At 50.2% G+C, this 18,283-nt stretch overlaps 1 protein-coding gene across 1 annotated transcript; it reads left to right on the forward strand.

Moving 5' to 3' along the window:
• Positions 1–3,099: 3,099 nt before the first annotated feature.
• LOC135829881 (protein PALS2-like) lies at positions 3,100–13,123 on the forward strand. The gene is made up of 5 exons (XM_065342264.1): positions 3,100–3,741; positions 5,896–6,246; positions 7,040–7,744; positions 10,941–11,081; positions 11,682–13,123. The coding sequence occupies exons 1-5, from the start codon at positions 3,304–3,306 to the stop codon at positions 11,877–11,879; spliced, it is 1,833 nt and encodes a 610-aa protein (XP_065198336.1). The 5' UTR covers positions 3,100–3,303; the 3' UTR covers positions 11,880–13,123.
• Positions 13,124–18,283: the final 5,160 nt, after the last annotated feature.

The raw sequence follows: 18,283 nt of genomic DNA on the forward strand, positions 1-18,283 counted from the left end.
CGAAGTCTTTAGGCTATTCATATTACGTTACAATACGCGTCACGTTTTGGAATACGACGTACTGGCAGACGTCGTTTTCATGCAGGTGCATTCACACAGGCCAGCACACGCTGCTCGCACAGCTGTGTGTACAGCTTCTTTTGGATACAAACTGCTGGGAACGACAGAACGAAACTCGGTACAGGGGTCTGGATACGTCGTCTACGTTTTTGTATCAGGGGTACGATTTTCCCGGCACGTTCCATGTTGTCATGGCTATCCGGACGAAAACGTCACATACGCCACATTCTGGGCGTAGTGTGAATGGCCCATTAGATCACTCCACCGGCGGGTTCGTTACGTCAAGACTCAAGAGTACGCTCTCGGTTACGTACTAAATTTCGTTTTTGGTCGAGGTCTGTGTCTGTCATCCCGAACGTGCAGAAAAAATCTTAAGTTTGGTTACTTTGGTACAAACTTTAGTTATTTCGTGCCCCCTATTGGCCTAACGAATATAGCGAAAGTTAATTCCAAACGAAACGTTGTACTTACACAGTATAGTGCAGTGAGACCTGCCGAATACGACTCCCTGCTGTCCTCCGTGGATTGCGTGATTGCGCGGCCGTGTCCCTGTTTTTTCGCATTATTGAACATGAGTTCTAAAAAAACTTATTGAACATGAATCGCATTTTTCTCACAACTTCCGCGTTGACGTCGCATAAACCTTGGTTTTTTGGACCCTGTTGGAAATGAGATCTCTTGGTCCTAGTTGTAGTTGTGTTCCGTGACAGTCACCTTGTCTGAGTGGTCGCCTTGACAGGTTTTACACAAACCCAACTAGGGGGCACATGTAGATCTACAGTGTACTAGTAATGTACCAGGACCAAGGAATGATAATAATTGACAAGTCTCATCACTGTACATTAGGCCTTTGCGGATAATGCCGGCAGAAAAATTGGCAGAATTCGGTACTTTTTCCGGTAAGTTTCATGCATGACTGTTTGGTATGTGGATAAAGAAATGGAGCAGAATTCGAGGAATTGCCCGCCATAAGGTTTGTATGGTTCTGCCAATTTCACTGCTTTTCGAGCAGAATCTGCCACCTTTTCGAGCATTATCCGCCAATGCCTACTGTACATGTACCGGTACATGCACCATGGGAAAACAGAGTACAGTCATCTACAGTCGACAGTCCTGCTCAATGAAGTCCAGTCGCGTCACTCACTCACGTTTGCGCCTTGCACATTTTCGCAGCCCAGTGTTTGCAGGTCCGGGGGCTGCGCAACGCCCGGCGCGTACTTGAGGAATGCGACTGGATTTCATTGAGCAGCACTGTACTTTAAAAGCTAGCACCTCTGTAGCCATGGTAACACCCATCACAATCAACAGTACAATACAATACAAGTCCTGTACATGTAAGGGGTATGTTCTCTTGGTGCAATGTAGTTTTTTATTTATAGTAGCTATTGTACTTTGCGCCTTGATCCTTGAAGGGTGGTGGCGTTCCTATGGATGCGGAAAGCCCGGCTCCCAGCCGAGTCTCACGCGAACCGTGAATTTTTTTGTACTTTTTTCCCGGTAGTAGTACTAGTAGTAGGCCTAAGATTAGCGTTGCCTCAACATTCAACAGCACGACGTATTTTATCATGCAAGACTAGACTAGGCAGTACCGGTATTTGCGCATGAAACTCAGAGCCACAATGCCACAATGTCCCCCTTCTCTGTTACACTGTACGACTGTACATCACGACAATGACTATCGACTCAACTGAGTATTGTACCATCTCAGATGGATTGACGATATTAATGATATAAAGCACGGCGGCCAATATTGATATTTCTGACTGTTTTGAACTGACTCTAGACAAGAAAGCTTAACTTAAAGGATGGCTGATGCTTGTGGAAAAATGTGCTGCGCTTGCGCAGTTACCATGGTTACCCTTCACACATTTACACGTTCTAACAATATTGAGTGAGTGACATGAGAACTGTAGCTAATAGTATTGTTATTATTTATAAACTGTTTAGAAAAAAAGGATGACCAAGGAACTACAAGTTACGCTATCGATTGAATGTCCTTGACTAACACCACCAGTTACTAAACAATGTCTTGGTTGCGCTCACCTTCCCCTCCTATGTTATCATAATTATTATTATAACTTCCAAGGTGGAAGGCGGTTGGAATGCGCATCCAAGATCATGTGTTAGATCTGTTAGCCAGCACGGTCAACATGGTCACGGTTGTAGAACCTCAGTACCGTCGGTCAGTCACAAGTGTCGTGCAATGTTGTCACATGAGCTGATTGTTTAGTAACTGGTGGTGTTAGTGGACATTATATCGTAACTTGTAGCTCCCCTTGGTCCTTATTCTTTTCTATCATTGAAAATGTTCCTTGGCTCTCCATCCGAGTCCATTTAAAATGTACCTGTATGTAATGCATTTTTACAATCATCTTCTTGGCTGTGCATTGCATGCATTCTTGGCTGCATTGCATTCGAGCATGCACTCAGCAGTGCATGCTGTGTCTATCAAGTGCACATGCCGGCCACCCAGCTCTATCTACATAGTACATAGTACACTCATGTACATCCTGGCCAAATGCGTGCATGGCTGTACTGTAGACTGTAGTGTAGTGTACTGTGTAGCCGATGGTGGCTCAAGTCAAGACCATCCACTGCTAGTTTTCTCCTGCACTACGTTAGTACGTAGATCTACTACAGTACAGACTACATGTACACAGTACTACAGTGCTGGCAACTGAAATCCGACCCCCCTACCGTCTCGTACGAATCGCTAACGCGGCTAGCGCACCGCTAGGGGGATCGGATTTCAGTTGCCAGCATGCACTGTACTGTAGTAAGTAGTAGATCTACGTACTGTATCACCATGATCACTATTAATAGTATTATGGTTTTTGTAGCACTAGCAGCCTTTAGTTTTACACTTACACTTACAGTTTAGTTTTTACACGCTACTCGCTAGTACATGATGATTGTATTACTTACTACTACAAAGTACAAGCGCAAGCCGCAGCTCGCCAGGCCAAAGGACTTACAAAGTCGTGGGCGTAGCAAGGAAGCTCCGCACGCACGCAGCTAGCTTGCAGAACAAACACGACTGAAAACAGCAGTGGCGATCACGGATCAGCATCTGACCCACGCGGGCCCACCTTGGACTTGGTTGCTTGGATGTTGATTTTTGGCCAACACGGCAACTATTACGAGTATTAGGCCAACCACTGCTCCAATCCATTAGCCGCCTGCGTGTCGTTATTACCGGCCACGCTCGCTAGCAACGGCGTTGACGCAGAGCCGCCGTGAGCCATGGAGGAGAACGGTGCACGGGCAGAGACTGGGTCGACGCACCGCCGAAGCCATCGCCTATTGGACGGTGGCGTTTTGCGGGGACTGCTGTCCAAGCCGGAACATAGCGAGCTCGTCGATGCATACCAGAAACTCAGCGAGGCGCGGGCTGCAGCAGCAGCGACTGGCGCGGAGCCGTTTCGCGCAGGGGTTTGCTTGCAGCGCTGGCGAAGTGACTTGGTCGTCGCTGCTCGTCAGTCGGCTGCACTCGGTTGGACACACAAGCACAGTGAGGACGAGGACGCGGATCGTGAAGAGGCTGGTGTCGGCAGTGAGTTTGACAACGAACAATCGCGACTAGACCAGCTGCTGGAGCTGTTCAGAAAGCCCCATTTCAACGCCGTCATGGATACGTACGATGCTGTCGAGAGCCAGAAGGAGGAGGAAGAAGCTCCAAAGGTGAGCCGCAGCATTCAAAATCGACCTCACTGTCAATGCTATGTAATTGTTATGTTTGTCAGGCATGCCCGCTCCAAACTAACTACTTCTCAGCGTTCGTGTTCATGTTGAGTTTCGCTTGTACCAGTCGACCCCCATGTCTTCAGTTTGTTGTTGCGCGGCGGTCGAAATAAGATTGCACCTGCGCATGCCGCGACTGTCGACCCGTTCGTGCAGCCGCGATCCCCATCGTTATGGGCCCCGGGCATGCTGTTGAGAGTGAGCGATTTGAATTCGCAGTGCATATGCATTGCCGGTGCGCTCCGCTCATCTGGAAGAGCCTGTGCGGAGCCTGAAGAGTTTTTGGTGGCGCTGGCTGCGAATTGCAACAATGCAGTCTGCACGCTTACTGGTGCCATCGTGAGAATAAAGAATTGAATTCAACGCTCCCTTTCTGTTATTTACGAAGAGGGCCAATCCCACCGCTTGCGCTGCCCCTAAATTACTAAATTGCAGCACTATTTTTACATTGTATTTACGTTTGCGGTAACCTTACACGGCGGCACAGTGGGTGGGTGGGCCATGGGGCGAGATATGGTGAAACTCAGCCAGTCTCATACTGTCGTGGAAATAGGCTAGACTCTAAGCACACACCCTGACCCTGGGGCTACGCGCACAAGCTGTATCTAGAAAAATCAACAGTGTACAGATTGATTTACTAGCTGCGAACGCGAAGCGCTGCGCGACATTGTGCCTTGGGCTAGCGGCGGTCAGCTGGTGCGCTTGTTTTGCGTGGTTTCTCATTGTTCTGATCATTGAAACTCTGAAAACACCACCCTGAGTACTAGTACTCACGTACAGAAGTAACTTAGTTTGACAACTGAAGCTCTATACAGTACAAGCAAGAGTAGGATAAACAAGAGTGTGCAACTCCGCATCTCTTCTGCACAATCTGCAGATACCCCCGCCCGGCCCACGGTAGAAATTTTTGTTGACGTCACCTTTTTCAGAAACATGTGCATTTTGCCGCAGAGCAGTGTGGGAGCACGTGCTGGGCACCGACCTTGTAATATAAAGTCCGGCGAAGTTCACAAGGCAGACTTCCCAAAAGACTCGCAGTGCGTGTGCGCCGTAGAAAAGATAACGTCAACAAAACATTCCGCCGTGGGCCAACCCATCCGCGAGTTGCGCACTCTTTTGTTTATCTACTCTTGGTAAAAAAACCCTGTCAAGGTGACCGCTCCATAACTTCATAAGGCAACCAACCATCTGTCACAGACGCCCCGTGTCACTGCAACCAGGATCGAGGGATGCTGCCACGGTCCACTGTCACATGACCCTGGACTATGAGCAGATCACTTGGTAGCAGAGGCGGCCACGTTTTGAAAGTCCCTCGAGCGGTCGTCTTCCGCGACAGGTTTGACTGTAGTTCGGTTTGCTGTGCTCGCAGTGTGCCATGTCTCCTCAATCCTATTCCCATGCCTCCGATAAGAGAACTCCGTAGCTAGGGGTGGCTATCTGGTAGCTGTAGTTAGTCGCGTGTTTGATGCTGCCGGTTTACTGCTATTTGTGTCAATTCTCCTCCGAGGAGAGTGTGTTCTAAACCATCAAGGCATAGCACATCATGCACGGTCCCAAGTTGCACAAAGTCCCGAAGCAACTCAGTAGAGACCGGGTGTGCTGTCAAAGAATGCAGCACTGGGTGTTCGATGGAAACGTGGGCCCTGCAGGAAGCAAGAGTAATACTACTCGCTTTCGTGGAGTGTGGCTGGTGAACTATTCGTGCTGTGGTCTGCAAGCGTCGTGTGGTCTCGTCGGGCCAAATGAAAAACCTATTACTACTATTTGACGGACCTATGGAAGATGGCAACAAGGAAATACTGCTTGTTTTATCGGAATAGAATTGATCAGTAATTCAGTATGGTTGACTCTGATGACATCATCCTGGGTGCAAGTTACTAAACATTTGGCTAGGTTTACTATAGTTCGGTGACTGAACCCTGCCAGGTTTCTGGTGCATGTGATGTAGAATTAGGTGACCAGCATTCCCTTCGCCTGTATTCTAAATTTAGGTGCCTGGTTGTGTGTGTGTGTGTGTGTGTGTGTGTGCACGCGCGTGTGTGTGTGTGTGTGTGTGTGTGTGTGTGTGCATGTATGTGTGTGTGTGTGTTACAGTCTCTCTCGCCGTTGCCGGTCTCCCCTAAACAGGCGGTGGCGGACGCAAGCGCGGCGGCAGCCAGCAACGGAGCCGCCACCGCCAGCAGCAACGCCACCGGCGGCGGTGGAGAGCGTCCGGTCAAGCAGGTGGGAATACGGCGCAACCCGAACGAGAAGCTCGGCATCGTGCTGAAGGCCGACGGCGATGACGTGGTCATCTCGCGCATCCTGATCGGCCTGGGCGCCGACCGGCAGGGCCTGCTGCACGTCGGCGATGTGATCTGCGAGGTGGACGGCGTGTCCTGTGCTGGCCGTCTGGACCTGGCCGAGGAGCTGGTCCGCAAGGCTAATGGCTCGTTTACTATCAAGGTAGTGTACACGCGTTGTGAGTAGTGTGTAGTCCAAGGGTGGAGGTGATCCAGTTGTTTAAGATAGGTGGTGGAGCGGATGATATGCATTTAAGAGAAGTTACAAGACTCTACTGTAGCTGTAGGAGGGGGTGAGATGCACTGACGAGCGGAGGTGATCCGGCCAATGGTTTGCGATAGGTGGTGGAGGGGATGAGATGAATTTCCTGGGCATGTCTTATCATAATTATGCGATCGGAGAAGAGGGGTCTTGGAGGAGGGAGGAGATGGTGAGAGCTGCGTGCCATCTTCAACTTGAAGGCGCTTGCGATCAGTACATCAGCGATGTCTGTGCTAAAGCATATATCGGGTGTTTCGCTAGGATGATTGTGCATGTGCACTCCCTTCTGTTAGTCATAGATTTGAGCTGTAACTTGTGACTCGGGGTACATCTGATGATTGCTATGTTGCATCAGCAGCATAGCAATGGTTTGTAGGAAGCATTTTGAGTGTGCGTGCGTATGTGTGTGTGTGTGTGTGTGTGTGTGTGTGTGTGTGTGTACACGTATGTGTGCTTGTGCGTCATGTCCATAATAATTATGTTTGTGTGTTTGTGTATGTGTGTGTTTGTGTGTGTGTGTGTGTGTGTGTGTGTGTGTGTGTGTGTGTGTGTGTGTGTGTGTGTGGTGTATGTGTGGTGTGTGTGTGTGTGTGTGTGTGTGTGTGTGTGTGTGTGTGTGTGTGTGTGTGTGTGTGTGGTGTGTGCGTGGTGTGTGTGTGCGTGGATTCTTCTTTACACACGCCCTGCAATGCAGCTCGTCCCCTCTCCAATGGACGTCGTGGAGCACGCGCCTCTGTTCTACCGTGCCCTGTTCGACTACGACCCGACGACGGACAGCGAACATCCGTTCCAGAGCGGCGGGCTGCCGTTCACCAACGGAGACATTCTGGAGGTGGTCAACTCCGAGGACGCCAGCTGGTGGCAGGCGCGGAAAGCGGACAGCGAGAATCGCAAGACGGGCCTCATACCGGCACGCGGCCTCCAGGAGCGACGTTTCGCCTCCAAGCGCAATCCATCACAGAACGGCAGCGGGGCGGCAAACGGAGGTGGCTCGGTGGGCTGCCTGGGCATTCGCAAGAGCAAGCCGAAGGCAGTCATGTACTCTTCGGCGCACAACGCCGACTTCGATCGCCACGACATCATCACCTACGAGGAGGTTGTCAAGACGTCGCCGCAGCAACGACGCGTGGTGGCGCTGATCGGCGCGCAGGGCGTCGGCCGTCGCGGCCTCAAGTACCGTCTGATCACGGCGTCGCGGGAGAAGTACGCCACCACCCTGCCGACGACGTCGCGACCTCGCCGGGACGACGAGGAGGACGGCGTCCAGTACTACTTCTCCGGCGGCGACGGGATGGCGCGCGAGGTGAAAACTCCAGCGTACCTGGAGAGCGGAGAGTACAACGGCTTCCTGTACGGCACCAAGACCGACTCGGTGCGCGAGGTCATTGCCGATGAGAAGGTGAGTCCGGGTAAAGTTTTTAATCTAAAATGGAATTTAGTACAGTAAAGTTGAACTCGGACGATGTGCCAATAGACCAATCCCGAAAAGATTGTCTGGGTTCGTGAAAGGGGGCACGCGTGCAAGCCAGCACGTGTGAAGTGCATCGTTTTGTATTCAGTTTGTGTGTGTCAGCTCATGGCGGAGGAGAGAGAGACTTTTGCTCGCCGAGCTGAAGCTAAAGGATTTGATGGAGTCCTGCCAGCAGCTAGTCAAAGGACCTTCGGTACCTTAGGCAGACCCTGACGGAGTTTGGAGGCCAGCTAGCTCTCGGTGAGGAGAGAAACATTCGCGTGGCGATCGACTCTCCGTAAAAAATGCAACCTACATAGCGCCGACATACTGCAACAGCTACGATTTCAGCTAACTTCTCGATCTGCTGCTTCACAACGTTCAACTATTTACAAGTCCTGACTGTTGTAGTCTGAAGCTGGAGTCTCATCGCCCACCTACAGGTAGCTTTTGGAGCTGATGGATTTCCCGACTTGGACTCCTTCCGCAAACTCTCGCAACATTACTACAGACTACAGTGTATGCTGTGTTTCCGCACGCTCGTGTCGACATGTCACCTATACTGTACATGTACCGGGTCGCGGAGGAGCTTGACGACCTCCGCTGACTCCAGGTTTCCGAAATACTGCCGTTGTCGTCTTTGATGTCGCTGGTGACATTCTCCCCTTGCAGGACGTGCGCATAGTTGTCGTCTCGGGGGTAAAGACTATGTTGTCTTTCGAAATAGTTCTTCATCACGCTCGCGCGAATGATGTTTCTCATCATGAACTCGTTCCGACGGTGTGACACGGCGATGGTCTTTGGCGGGGCACTGGCTTGGCGAAAACGATATCTTCTTGTGCAATATAACATTGATCAGCTGCAGATGAGTACAGTCACTTCGTGGTTGGTCCTATAGGAGGGCAGCTGCCAGGAAAGAGGCAGGACTCATGGAAGACGAAGCGCTCGCAACAAACAATAGCACTCGAAACATCTCGTAAGATTTAGGGCCTATCGCTTTGAGCCACAGCGCTCACAGCCTTGCCTACTTCATCAAAGTGAGCTCTACATGTTTGTTGACCTCTTCACACTACACAGAAGAGCGAAACAAGGATTATGTCTTAGCATTTCAACTCCAACAGCAGACCATTACCAGTGCGAGAGAGAAAACTACAAAGGGCTTTGCTTTCTGTCGCATCGTCTCTCTTGCATGCAACTAACGAGAAAACCGTGTACTTACCCTCGCATTCACACGCGAACTATCAAACACGTCCTGTGCCGCATGCTGATCAGGTAGTGCCATGTATGTGTTGTACAGTGACATGCCCCCTTTCGAACCCAGACAATCTTTTCGGGATTGGTCTATTAAATTGTGGTGAAAAAAAATGTCTCCGAATGTCTCAGTACTCCTTGTCAGTTTTGTGCCATTTTGTCACACACGCTGACTGTATAAGATCTGGTTACGTTGGTGGACAGTTAGTCATAACTCGTGACATTTTGTCCTTCTCCATTTTCACCATATTTAGTACAGTAAAACCTGTGTTTCTGCACATTCAAACGATGCCGACGCGAATCTCGCGAATATTTCTACGACTCAGACGTGTTTGATCAGGGATTGTGAAGAATCATTTGAAACACGACTGCATCACCATGGAAACTCAAGTTCACACGTGATTATGGCCGCAGTTTAGCAAAAGAAGGATCCACGAGCGGGATTCGAACCCAGTCTTTCCGGGACAGTGCCCTACCGATTAGGCTACTGGGGACCACACACACTCATGGGTCCTTCTTGCTACACTACTCCCCTGCCCCAACAGGCTGTGTCCTCACGCCGTACCTACTTGCGGGGTACGATGGGTCGTGGGTTCAAGCCATTGCCAGGCGCCAATGTTGCGAAAGAAGGATCCACGAGCGGGATTCGAACCCAGCACCCCTGTCTTTCCGGGACAGTACCCTACCGATTAGGCTACCGGGGATCACATACACTCATGGGTCCTTCTTGCTACAGTAGTCTGAATCGCCTATAAGGAGACCACCTGGTAACAGAGACCACGTTTTGAAAGTCCTATGAGCGGTCGTCAGACAGGTTGAAAGCAGATGAGACTCATACCTCATACAGGGGGGGGGGGGGGGTCGGACATGCTACGGCCACTTCGCTATTGAGTAATTTACTACTGACCGTACCACTCTTCGTCACGCATACCCTGTGAATCAACAAAAAGCGCTCACAGACTGGCGTCCAAAACTTGAAAACGTTCATAGGAGACACTCCAACCCCACGGGTAAATTGTACTTCAGGTGGCCGTTGGCTGATCATGCTACCCTACAGTACCTTCCGGCGTCCCTGACATGGATACGAGTTATGGGCAACTGTCCACCACTATAACTGGATAATGAATGCACAGCATCCAAGTTTCAGTAATTAAGCTTCTAGATGTTTCAAGACGTGCTAGAGCCGATAGCCAGTTAGTTGTAGAACGTCAGTACCGTTGGTCAGTGTCGTGCAATGTTATCGCATGAGCTGTTTGTTACGTGACTGGTGCTGTTAGTGGACATTAGGGAGGTTTAGTTCCCACGTAACGGAAACGCGTACGTGGGTGATCCACGTAAAATGGATGAAGGGCACCCACGTTGCAATGTTGTGTTTAGTCACACGGAACAAACAAAAGCATGAAGTGAAAGGCCCAAACCTGGTCAAAGACGAAGCTACCCGGGCCTAAGAAATTCATCCAATATTTTGATTTCGTGCTTCGGAAACTTCTTCAGCTGAGCACCCTCACAGCTCGCACAATGCGCTCCATTCTGATTTTCACCCACGTTCTGGCGGAACGTGGGTGAGCCTCCATACACGGTATGTCGTGAATCAGAAAACGTCTGTACGTGGGTCACTGAGTATCACGTGGTACACACACGTAAAGTACCCACGGAGTACGTGGGACTAAACCTCCCTATTATAGCGTAACTTGTTCCTTGGTCTTCCTTTAAAAAATATGTGTTCACTTATGGGTGTGCACACGTGGGTATGTGTTTGTGTGTGTGTGTATGGTACATGGTGTATGTGTGTGTGTGTGTGTGCGTGTGTGCGTGTGTGCGTGTGTGCATGTGTATGTCCATGTGTGTATGTGCACGTGTGGGTTTGCACGTGTGTGTGTGCGTGTGCGTTTAGATCTGCCTGCTGGATGTGAATCCGAACGCACTGAAACGCCTACGCACTGCCGAGTTCAAGCCCTACGTCATATTCATCAAGGCACCTGACTTTGAGACGCTGAAGGTCATGCACAAAGAAGCAGCGGCGGCCAACAATCAGGTATGGCAGCTTGTCTGTGGCTACCTCTTTCTAGTTTCTACATTTATTTTTTAGTTCATCAGTAGAAAAGAAATGATACTGGTTCCCATGCAGGGATCGGGAGGATCAAGCAATACCTTTCCGCTTCCGTGGGACGTCACCACCCCATGATCAGGTGCCAGATGCTTTATTCTTGGATAGCTCAGGATTCTGGCAGACGAGCTGATACCGGCGGTGTATCTTCTTGCATGCCTGTCATTAGAATGGAACCAGTCCTTGTTTTGGTCTTGATGACAAGCTGGTAGCGACGTTAGCCTCACTTTTCTATAATTCCGGCTCATTCGTGTGTGTGTGTGTGTGTGTGTGTGTGTGTGTGTGTGTGTGTGTGTGTGTGTGTGTCTGTCTGTCTGTCTGTCTGTCTCTCTATCTGTCTCTCTGTCTTTCTGTCTCTCTGTCTGTCTCTCTGTCTCTCTGTCTGTCTGTCTCTCTGTCTGTCTGTCTGTCTGCCTGCCTGCCTGTGCATGGGTTTGTGTGTGTGTGTGTGTGTGTACACGCGTGCAAACTTGAACATGCTTGCGTGCATTGCTGCTCTGCCCGCCTTCGCTCACTGACACACGGCAGGAGGCAGCCAACGCCTACACTGATCAGGACCTGCACCGCACACTGCAGGAGAGCGAACACATCGAGAAGCTCTACCAGCACATGTTCGACACGACCATCGTCAACGACAATATCGAACAGACCTATCACCAGCTTCAGGAGCGCCTCGCCGAGATCGACACCGACGAACAGTGGGTTCCGGCATCCTGGATGATCTAGTGCGCATCGCAGCCCCGACGTTAGGGATGGGCCAGAAGGCCCGGTTTTCGGGTCAAGTGGCCCGGCTTTCGGGTCAAGTGACCCGGTTTTCGGGTCCGTAGCACCGGGCTTGTAGTTTCATGACTTGAGGCACCCAGGAGCGTAAGTGTAGAGTGGCACAGGTAGTAGTCTGGTGGTGAGGTGTGAGATAGAGAACAGCCGCTTTGAGCGTGTGTGTGTGTGAGTTTGAGACAATTCAAATTAGGTTTTAGGGTGTGCCTGCTGCCGCTGTGGTCGACCTGCCCTGCGCGCCACTAATCTATCTCAATGCCCTTCTGCACCTTGTTCATATGTAGAAAGCCGTCGTATCTCCATAGTTTCCAAACGTCAAAGACTTCCACCTGCTTGTCATCTGTAAGCCTGTAGGCCATAGTCTCCACGCTCGTATTATTATTATTATTATTATCTGTTTCAATTTCTTGTCGAAACCGAACAAGTTTCACTGGCAGGTGCTAGCTACTGTTAATAACTAGTTGGTTGTCTCGTTCTAGCAATGATCGTATCTAGCCAATGTGTTTAAAAAAATGTGCAAATGTGTTTACCCGAATTCTTCTTCTTCAGTAGCAATGCCGGTGGTGTCTAGCCACTGTGTTTGCGTATTCGACAGTGCAGCTTTCCAATTTGACCGGCAGTGAGCGTACTAGCAGATAGGTGTGCGCTGCAGGCTTCCCGTCCGTACGCATGCGCCGGTCTCTGCCTCGACGGGTGTCGCTCCCAACTCGGTCCGCTGCCGCCCGAATAAACGAATGCGAATGGCAATGTGCGGAGCTCGCTGACAGACTGGGCCTCGGAGATGACGTTCTCGAGCGCATGCCGCGGGCAGCGTGCGGTGTTTGTGCTGATTATTTACTGAGCCTGTTGTGTCACGAGTGCGCGACATGCGCTTAGCTCATTGTAGTCAATCTACATTTAAGTACTATACTCCAAGGTGCAATGCACTGATGATTCTATTTTTTGACCGATCTATCTTTTTCTCCAAGTTCCTTCTCCTTTTTCTACTGCCCACTTCTGCGGAAACATTTTTTTGCAGTCAAAGTTGCATCTCAACAATCAATAGCTTTTTTTCACCGTATAGCTGGCAGTATTTAGTACTATGGCCTTTTGTAGGCAATTTAGTGCTCTGTCACTCTGGAATTGTTGATAGTGCTTGCAAGAAACTGTGTTGGTAGCCCCGGTTTTGGGCAGGACAAGTTAGGCTGAGTTTACGTCCACGTGTGTCTGTGGTTCTGTGCTAGTGTGTGTGTGTGTGTGTGTGTGTGTGTGTGTGTGTGTGTGTGTGTGTGTGTGTGTGTGTGTGTGTGTGTGTGTGTCGCCTTCGGCGATGGACGTCCAATGGTCCAACGGTCCAATGGTGTGTGTGTGTGTGTGTGTGTGTGTATGTATGTGTGTGTGTATGTGTGTGTGTATGTGTGTGTGTGTGTGTGTGTGTGTGTGTGTGTGTGTGTGTGTGTGTGTGTGTGTGTGTGTCCCATATGGTGCAGTGGTATGTGCAGTCGATTTCCAATCGAGAGGTTGCGGGTTCAATTCCCGACGATTATGGTCGCACACGTCGTTCCTCTCTTTCTCGGACTCTTCCTGACTTTTATTTCATTCTCCTGGGTGGTTACCAACAGCCAGTGTATGCCAGAGTATGTGGTGTGGCGTGTGTGTAGAAAAATATGGAAAAATGAAAAATAGGGATTCACTGGCCAGAAAAAGTCACTTCAATCAGCTGTGTGGTGGATACCAGGCTAAAAATAGCGGCGGTCAATTCATCAGCCTTACAAGCTGTTGAATGGTGTAATCCCAGCACAAGTTGCTATGTCTAACATAGCTATTCGCTATCATCGCTTCCACCATGGGCAGGTCTGAGGTCTGAGGTGTCAGGGGGGGGGGGGGGGGGGGGGGGGGGTCGGTGTGTGAGTTGGTGTGCCTGGTGTTTGAGTTGGTGTGTGTGTGTGTGGGGGGGGGGGGGAGTCCCGGTGAGCGGAGGTGATCGGATGTGGGTGACATGATCACCGGAACCCATTTGTCAAAAAAACAGTACTTGGTGAGGAAACTTAAAGGGGAAGTTAAGGCAAAAATTAAAATTTCACCAGTTGTAGTCTTCGGGGTGCTGAGTCGAATGGTCTTGGTCCGAGAAAGCTGAGACGCTCCCTTCCTACTTGAATCCCAATCGAACTCGCGCACTTCCACCGAAACTGGGTGACTGCGCCCTACGAGATGGGGATTTGTATGCAAAATGTCACTAAAAGCGCCATTTCGTTCTTATAAAAGCACGGATGACCGCCATTGGCCCATATGTTGTAGTCTTTTGGACGCTGAGTCGACTGGTTTTGGTCCGAAAAGGCTGCGATGCAGCGTTCGCCCCTAATTCCCAATCGAACATGGTTGAACAAGCGGTCACGTGCTCCTGCGTACACCAGTCACCTGGTCACCGTGCCTGCAGGGTACAACTTACAGCCTGTTTTGACCTTTTTTGGGTGCAGTCCTGTCACTCGAGTTGAACCTTGGTGTGAAAGTTGTCGCCTGCTGGCGTGGTGACCAGGTGATTTTGGCACCCAGGAGCACGTGACCGCTTCTTCAACCATGTTCGATTGGGAATAAAGGAGGAACGCTGCATCGCAGCCTTTTCGGACCAAAACCAGTCGACTCAGCGTCCAAAAGACTACAACATATGGGCCAATCGCGGTCATCCGTGCTTTTATAAGAACGAAATGGCGCTTTTAGTGACATTTTGCATACAAATCCCCATCTCGTAGGGCGCAGTCACCCAGTTTCGGTGGAAGTGCGCGAGTTCGATTGGGATTCAAGTAGGAAGGGAGCGTCTCAGCTTTCTCGGACCAAGACCATTCGACTCAGCACCCCGAAGACTACAACTGGTGAAATTTTGATTTTTGCCTTAACTTCCCCTTTAACTCAGCGGCTGGGCTAGGAGTACGGCAACGTCTGTAGGGCCTTCCCTATCAAAATAATAAATTCTACTACTACTACTACTACTACATGTATGTACGTGTGTGGTACATACATTGTACTTCTTTACGAGGGTTTGGGCACTGGGTTTCATGCAGCTGAGAATAGCCGCTTCGCCGGGAATTAATTGCAGACCTTTTGAAACGCTGCCGCTGAGAGCTGGAACCTCAGTACATCATCGTCACGAGCCGCTGGTGCTGTGATGCGAATACGGTTACTATACGGTCTCCGAGCAATCCATTGGCACAAGTTATGCATGGCGAAAGGGGAAAAAACGTTCATACCCGAGTAGCCAGGTTTGACCAGGAAGTCGTAGACCCGGGTGCTCGAATCAGAAACGATTTGACAGGTGTGAAATTTCTCATCTGTAAATCTCAACAATGTCAGAATATACTTTTGGAGAGGCGATGGAACAGGGAAGAGAGTCTGGCTTGGCCCACCCAGCAGGAATTCAGAACCCGGGTGCGCTACAACACAGCCCACAGTACGCAGTAAAATTGTCGTATTTCCTTCGGATTTTTTATTTGAAAATTGGGTGCTCGACTAAACAGCGAACTCGTCAGATCGTCTCCGATTCAAGCACATGGGTCTACCATCGTCAACGCTTGTTATGGCAGTTGAGGGCAGGGAGTAGTAACTTACTACTTCGTTTTTGAGAGCAAGATGGTCAGCGGAGCCGCAGATTTTTAATTTTTTTTTAATTTCGGCCAGTCGGCTACTATCATTTTCGTCTTGGGGGCTAGACAAGGGGAAGTAGCCATGTCGGGGCGTGAGCCCGCCTTTCGGCACCGGGAGTTGCAGCTCGCTCGACTTGACTCTACTGAGTGCAGAGGACCCACACCTTGATCTGGTGAGCTGCGTCGTGGGGATTTTGCAGTCAGATGTGCGACTGCGGGGCTCGAACCCGCGACCTCTCGGGCAGTACCCAACAGGCGAAGCGCCAGCACCGAAAAAGAGCCCTAAAAGTTGCACTTTTATTTTCCAAATCCGACCCCAGGCCCGGGAAATTTGAAACTCAGCTCAATATCGCCAAAAAGAGACTATTTTATCCCTTGCTCACAAGAGCTTCCCTGGTGGTATCGGCTTGTTCCGAGGCAATGTTTGGGAAGGTGCGGGCATTAGCTGCCCTAAGTTTCGCGGAAAGCTCCAAGCGACATCATTTTCCTCGCTTTCTCGCCAGAGTTTTCAAGACCGACGCAACTCGTCGTCAAAAAGTACTCAGCGTGGATTTCGTGCCGAATTCCGCCCCAAACAATTTAGGCTGACCTCTCGCCACCAATCGAACCCACTGATATGTATCTACCTTTCAAACGACCCACGTGCCCTTTGCTAGGTTACGACCAATCAGCAGCCTCGGAGAGCGGGCTTTGATATTCCATCAAAGCCCGCTGTCATTGACAACCTGTACGAGAAAACCATCAAAGCCCGCTGCCATGCTGGAGCTAGGTTTCTCAACTTGTGGAGTTGGAAACCTAGCTCCAGCATGCACCGCAGAACTCTCAGCAGTATGCAGCGTGAGCAAGGCGTGTATGGTGGAAGTGAAAATACTTCCGTGACTCTTCAGCCACGTCTGGCTCTTGACACGTAGTCGAGAGAAATTTCTCACGAAACAGGTTTTTCGTCCACTGACATTACTTTCCCTTTGCTGTAATCTCTGTGTGAAACTTACGAACGGGACGAAAACGACATGCACTTTAGACTTCAGGCTGCTCTGAAATCCCAAAGGAAAGGCCGACATTGTCCACACTCGAGATCACCCAAAGAATGAAGCGAGTTTGATTCAAAATCAAAAAAATGTTGGGGATCGTCTGAAGCATATTCAAGCGAGGTACAGTCGGGCTTGATGACTGATCAAAGCCCTCGGGCCCAGCCCTTGGGCCTACGGCCCTCGGGCTGGACCCTTGGGCTTTGATCAGCCATCAAGCCCTCTGTACCTCGCTTGATTATCTACATACACGAGCAATGGTTTGAGCCCAAAGAAGGACAACTTCACAACGAGCACACTTTCTGAGGGTAATATTTTCTATGTATATCAGTATTAGAACACCATCAAGACGACAAATTGACCAGCAGAAAGACAGAAAGTTGCACTACAAATACATGCATACAGCAGCTGTATAAACATAAATAATTGAACAGAAAACTATGTAACTGGATCCCACCAAAAACAGTAAAGCATCCCAAATAGTATGCGCATACACATATACATGAAGGAAGGCTATGTTGCCACCATACACTGGCTACGCACACGGACATCATTCTGGAGAGCTGAGCATCAGCGTGCGCACACACCCACACACACATCTGCATGCACGCGCGCACACCCACATGCGCATGCACACGCGCGCGCGCACACACACACCCACATATACACATGCACGCGCTCCTGCCCTGTGCTGTCGAGCCACTGCCACAAGGGTTGCGTGGGCCTCGAAGGCACCGGAGAGAGAATAGGAGAACGCAGTCCCATAGATACACACGCACACACACACACATGTACACAACACGTGCAAGTACACACGTGGCAGCTTACTACAAGAGAACCACACAAGTTCACATGTGGGCGCGAACTGTATTCACAGTTGGTCATACTGTCTTGGGCATATGAGGGAGGAGCAGGAGAGTGAGTGATTGACTCAGACACAATGCGCTTCGACATGCTAGCACATGCACCGGTTTCGGACAGTGGCAGAACGTGACGGAGAGAGAGAGAGAGAGAGAGAGAGAGAGAGAGAGAGAGAGAGAGAGAGAGAGAGAGAGAGAGAGCACCAGCGTTCCAGCTCAAGCTCCAAATTTCTAGTTGCTTCTCCTGGTCACAGTAAACACAGAACAGGGCTCAGGCAGTGCCGAGGAAGTGCTTGTACTTGGTGCAGTGTCGTGAGCAGGATAAACTTCCAACATCTCTACACAGTGTAGCTCTTCAGGCGCACACGAAGACTCAGAAACCGGAATATACTTTACATGATGATTGAAAGTCCAGCAGCACAACAAAACTTCCAAGGACTAGTTTGGCACTAGCTTCCGTCTCATTGGCGTGCGCCCAGCCAGTTTTGGAAAGAAAGAGTAGACGTTCATTCCTCGTTCAACCTGCAATGAACTGGAGACAACACAAACCAACAAGACGACGATGGTTATCATCAGCTCATGTGTTCACCACCGCAGTGCTACCATTCACTTTCCTGCTCCAAATGCACTACCAGGCTGCATGGTACTACTGTCGTGGACATGGAAATCCGGTCGCACGTATAGCGGCCCCAGGGCGCTGGCCATGCAGCCGTAGCACGGTTTATCTTGCGCTGCTGATGGTCGCATTGGATCAACATGTGCACTGCATGCAACGTTCTGTACGTGCTGAGGGTGCCGGCCCCGGTCAATCGACTGGATTTCCATGTCCGCGACAGTACGATGTGTCG

This window comes from Sycon ciliatum, chromosome 13 (assembly GCF_964019385.1).
Source record: "Sycon ciliatum chromosome 13, ocSycCili1.1, whole genome shotgun sequence".
NCBI lineage: Eukaryota > Metazoa > Porifera > Calcarea > Leucosolenida > Sycettidae > Sycon > Sycon ciliatum.

Excerpts from the sequence above, each read along its gene's own strand:
- LOC135829881 (XM_065342264.1), top strand. The coding sequence starts at position 3,304 with ATGGAGGAGAACGGTGCACGGGCAGAGACTGGGTCGACGCACCGCCGA. Across the intron at positions 3,742-5,895 it reads AGGAGGAAGAAGCTCCAAAG|TCTCTCTCGCCGTTGCCGGT; the intron begins GTGAGCCGCAGC and ends TGTGTGTTACAG. Across the intron at positions 6,247-7,039 it reads ATGGCTCGTTTACTATCAAG|CTCGTCCCCTCTCCAATGGA; the intron begins GTAGTGTACACG and ends CCTGCAATGCAG.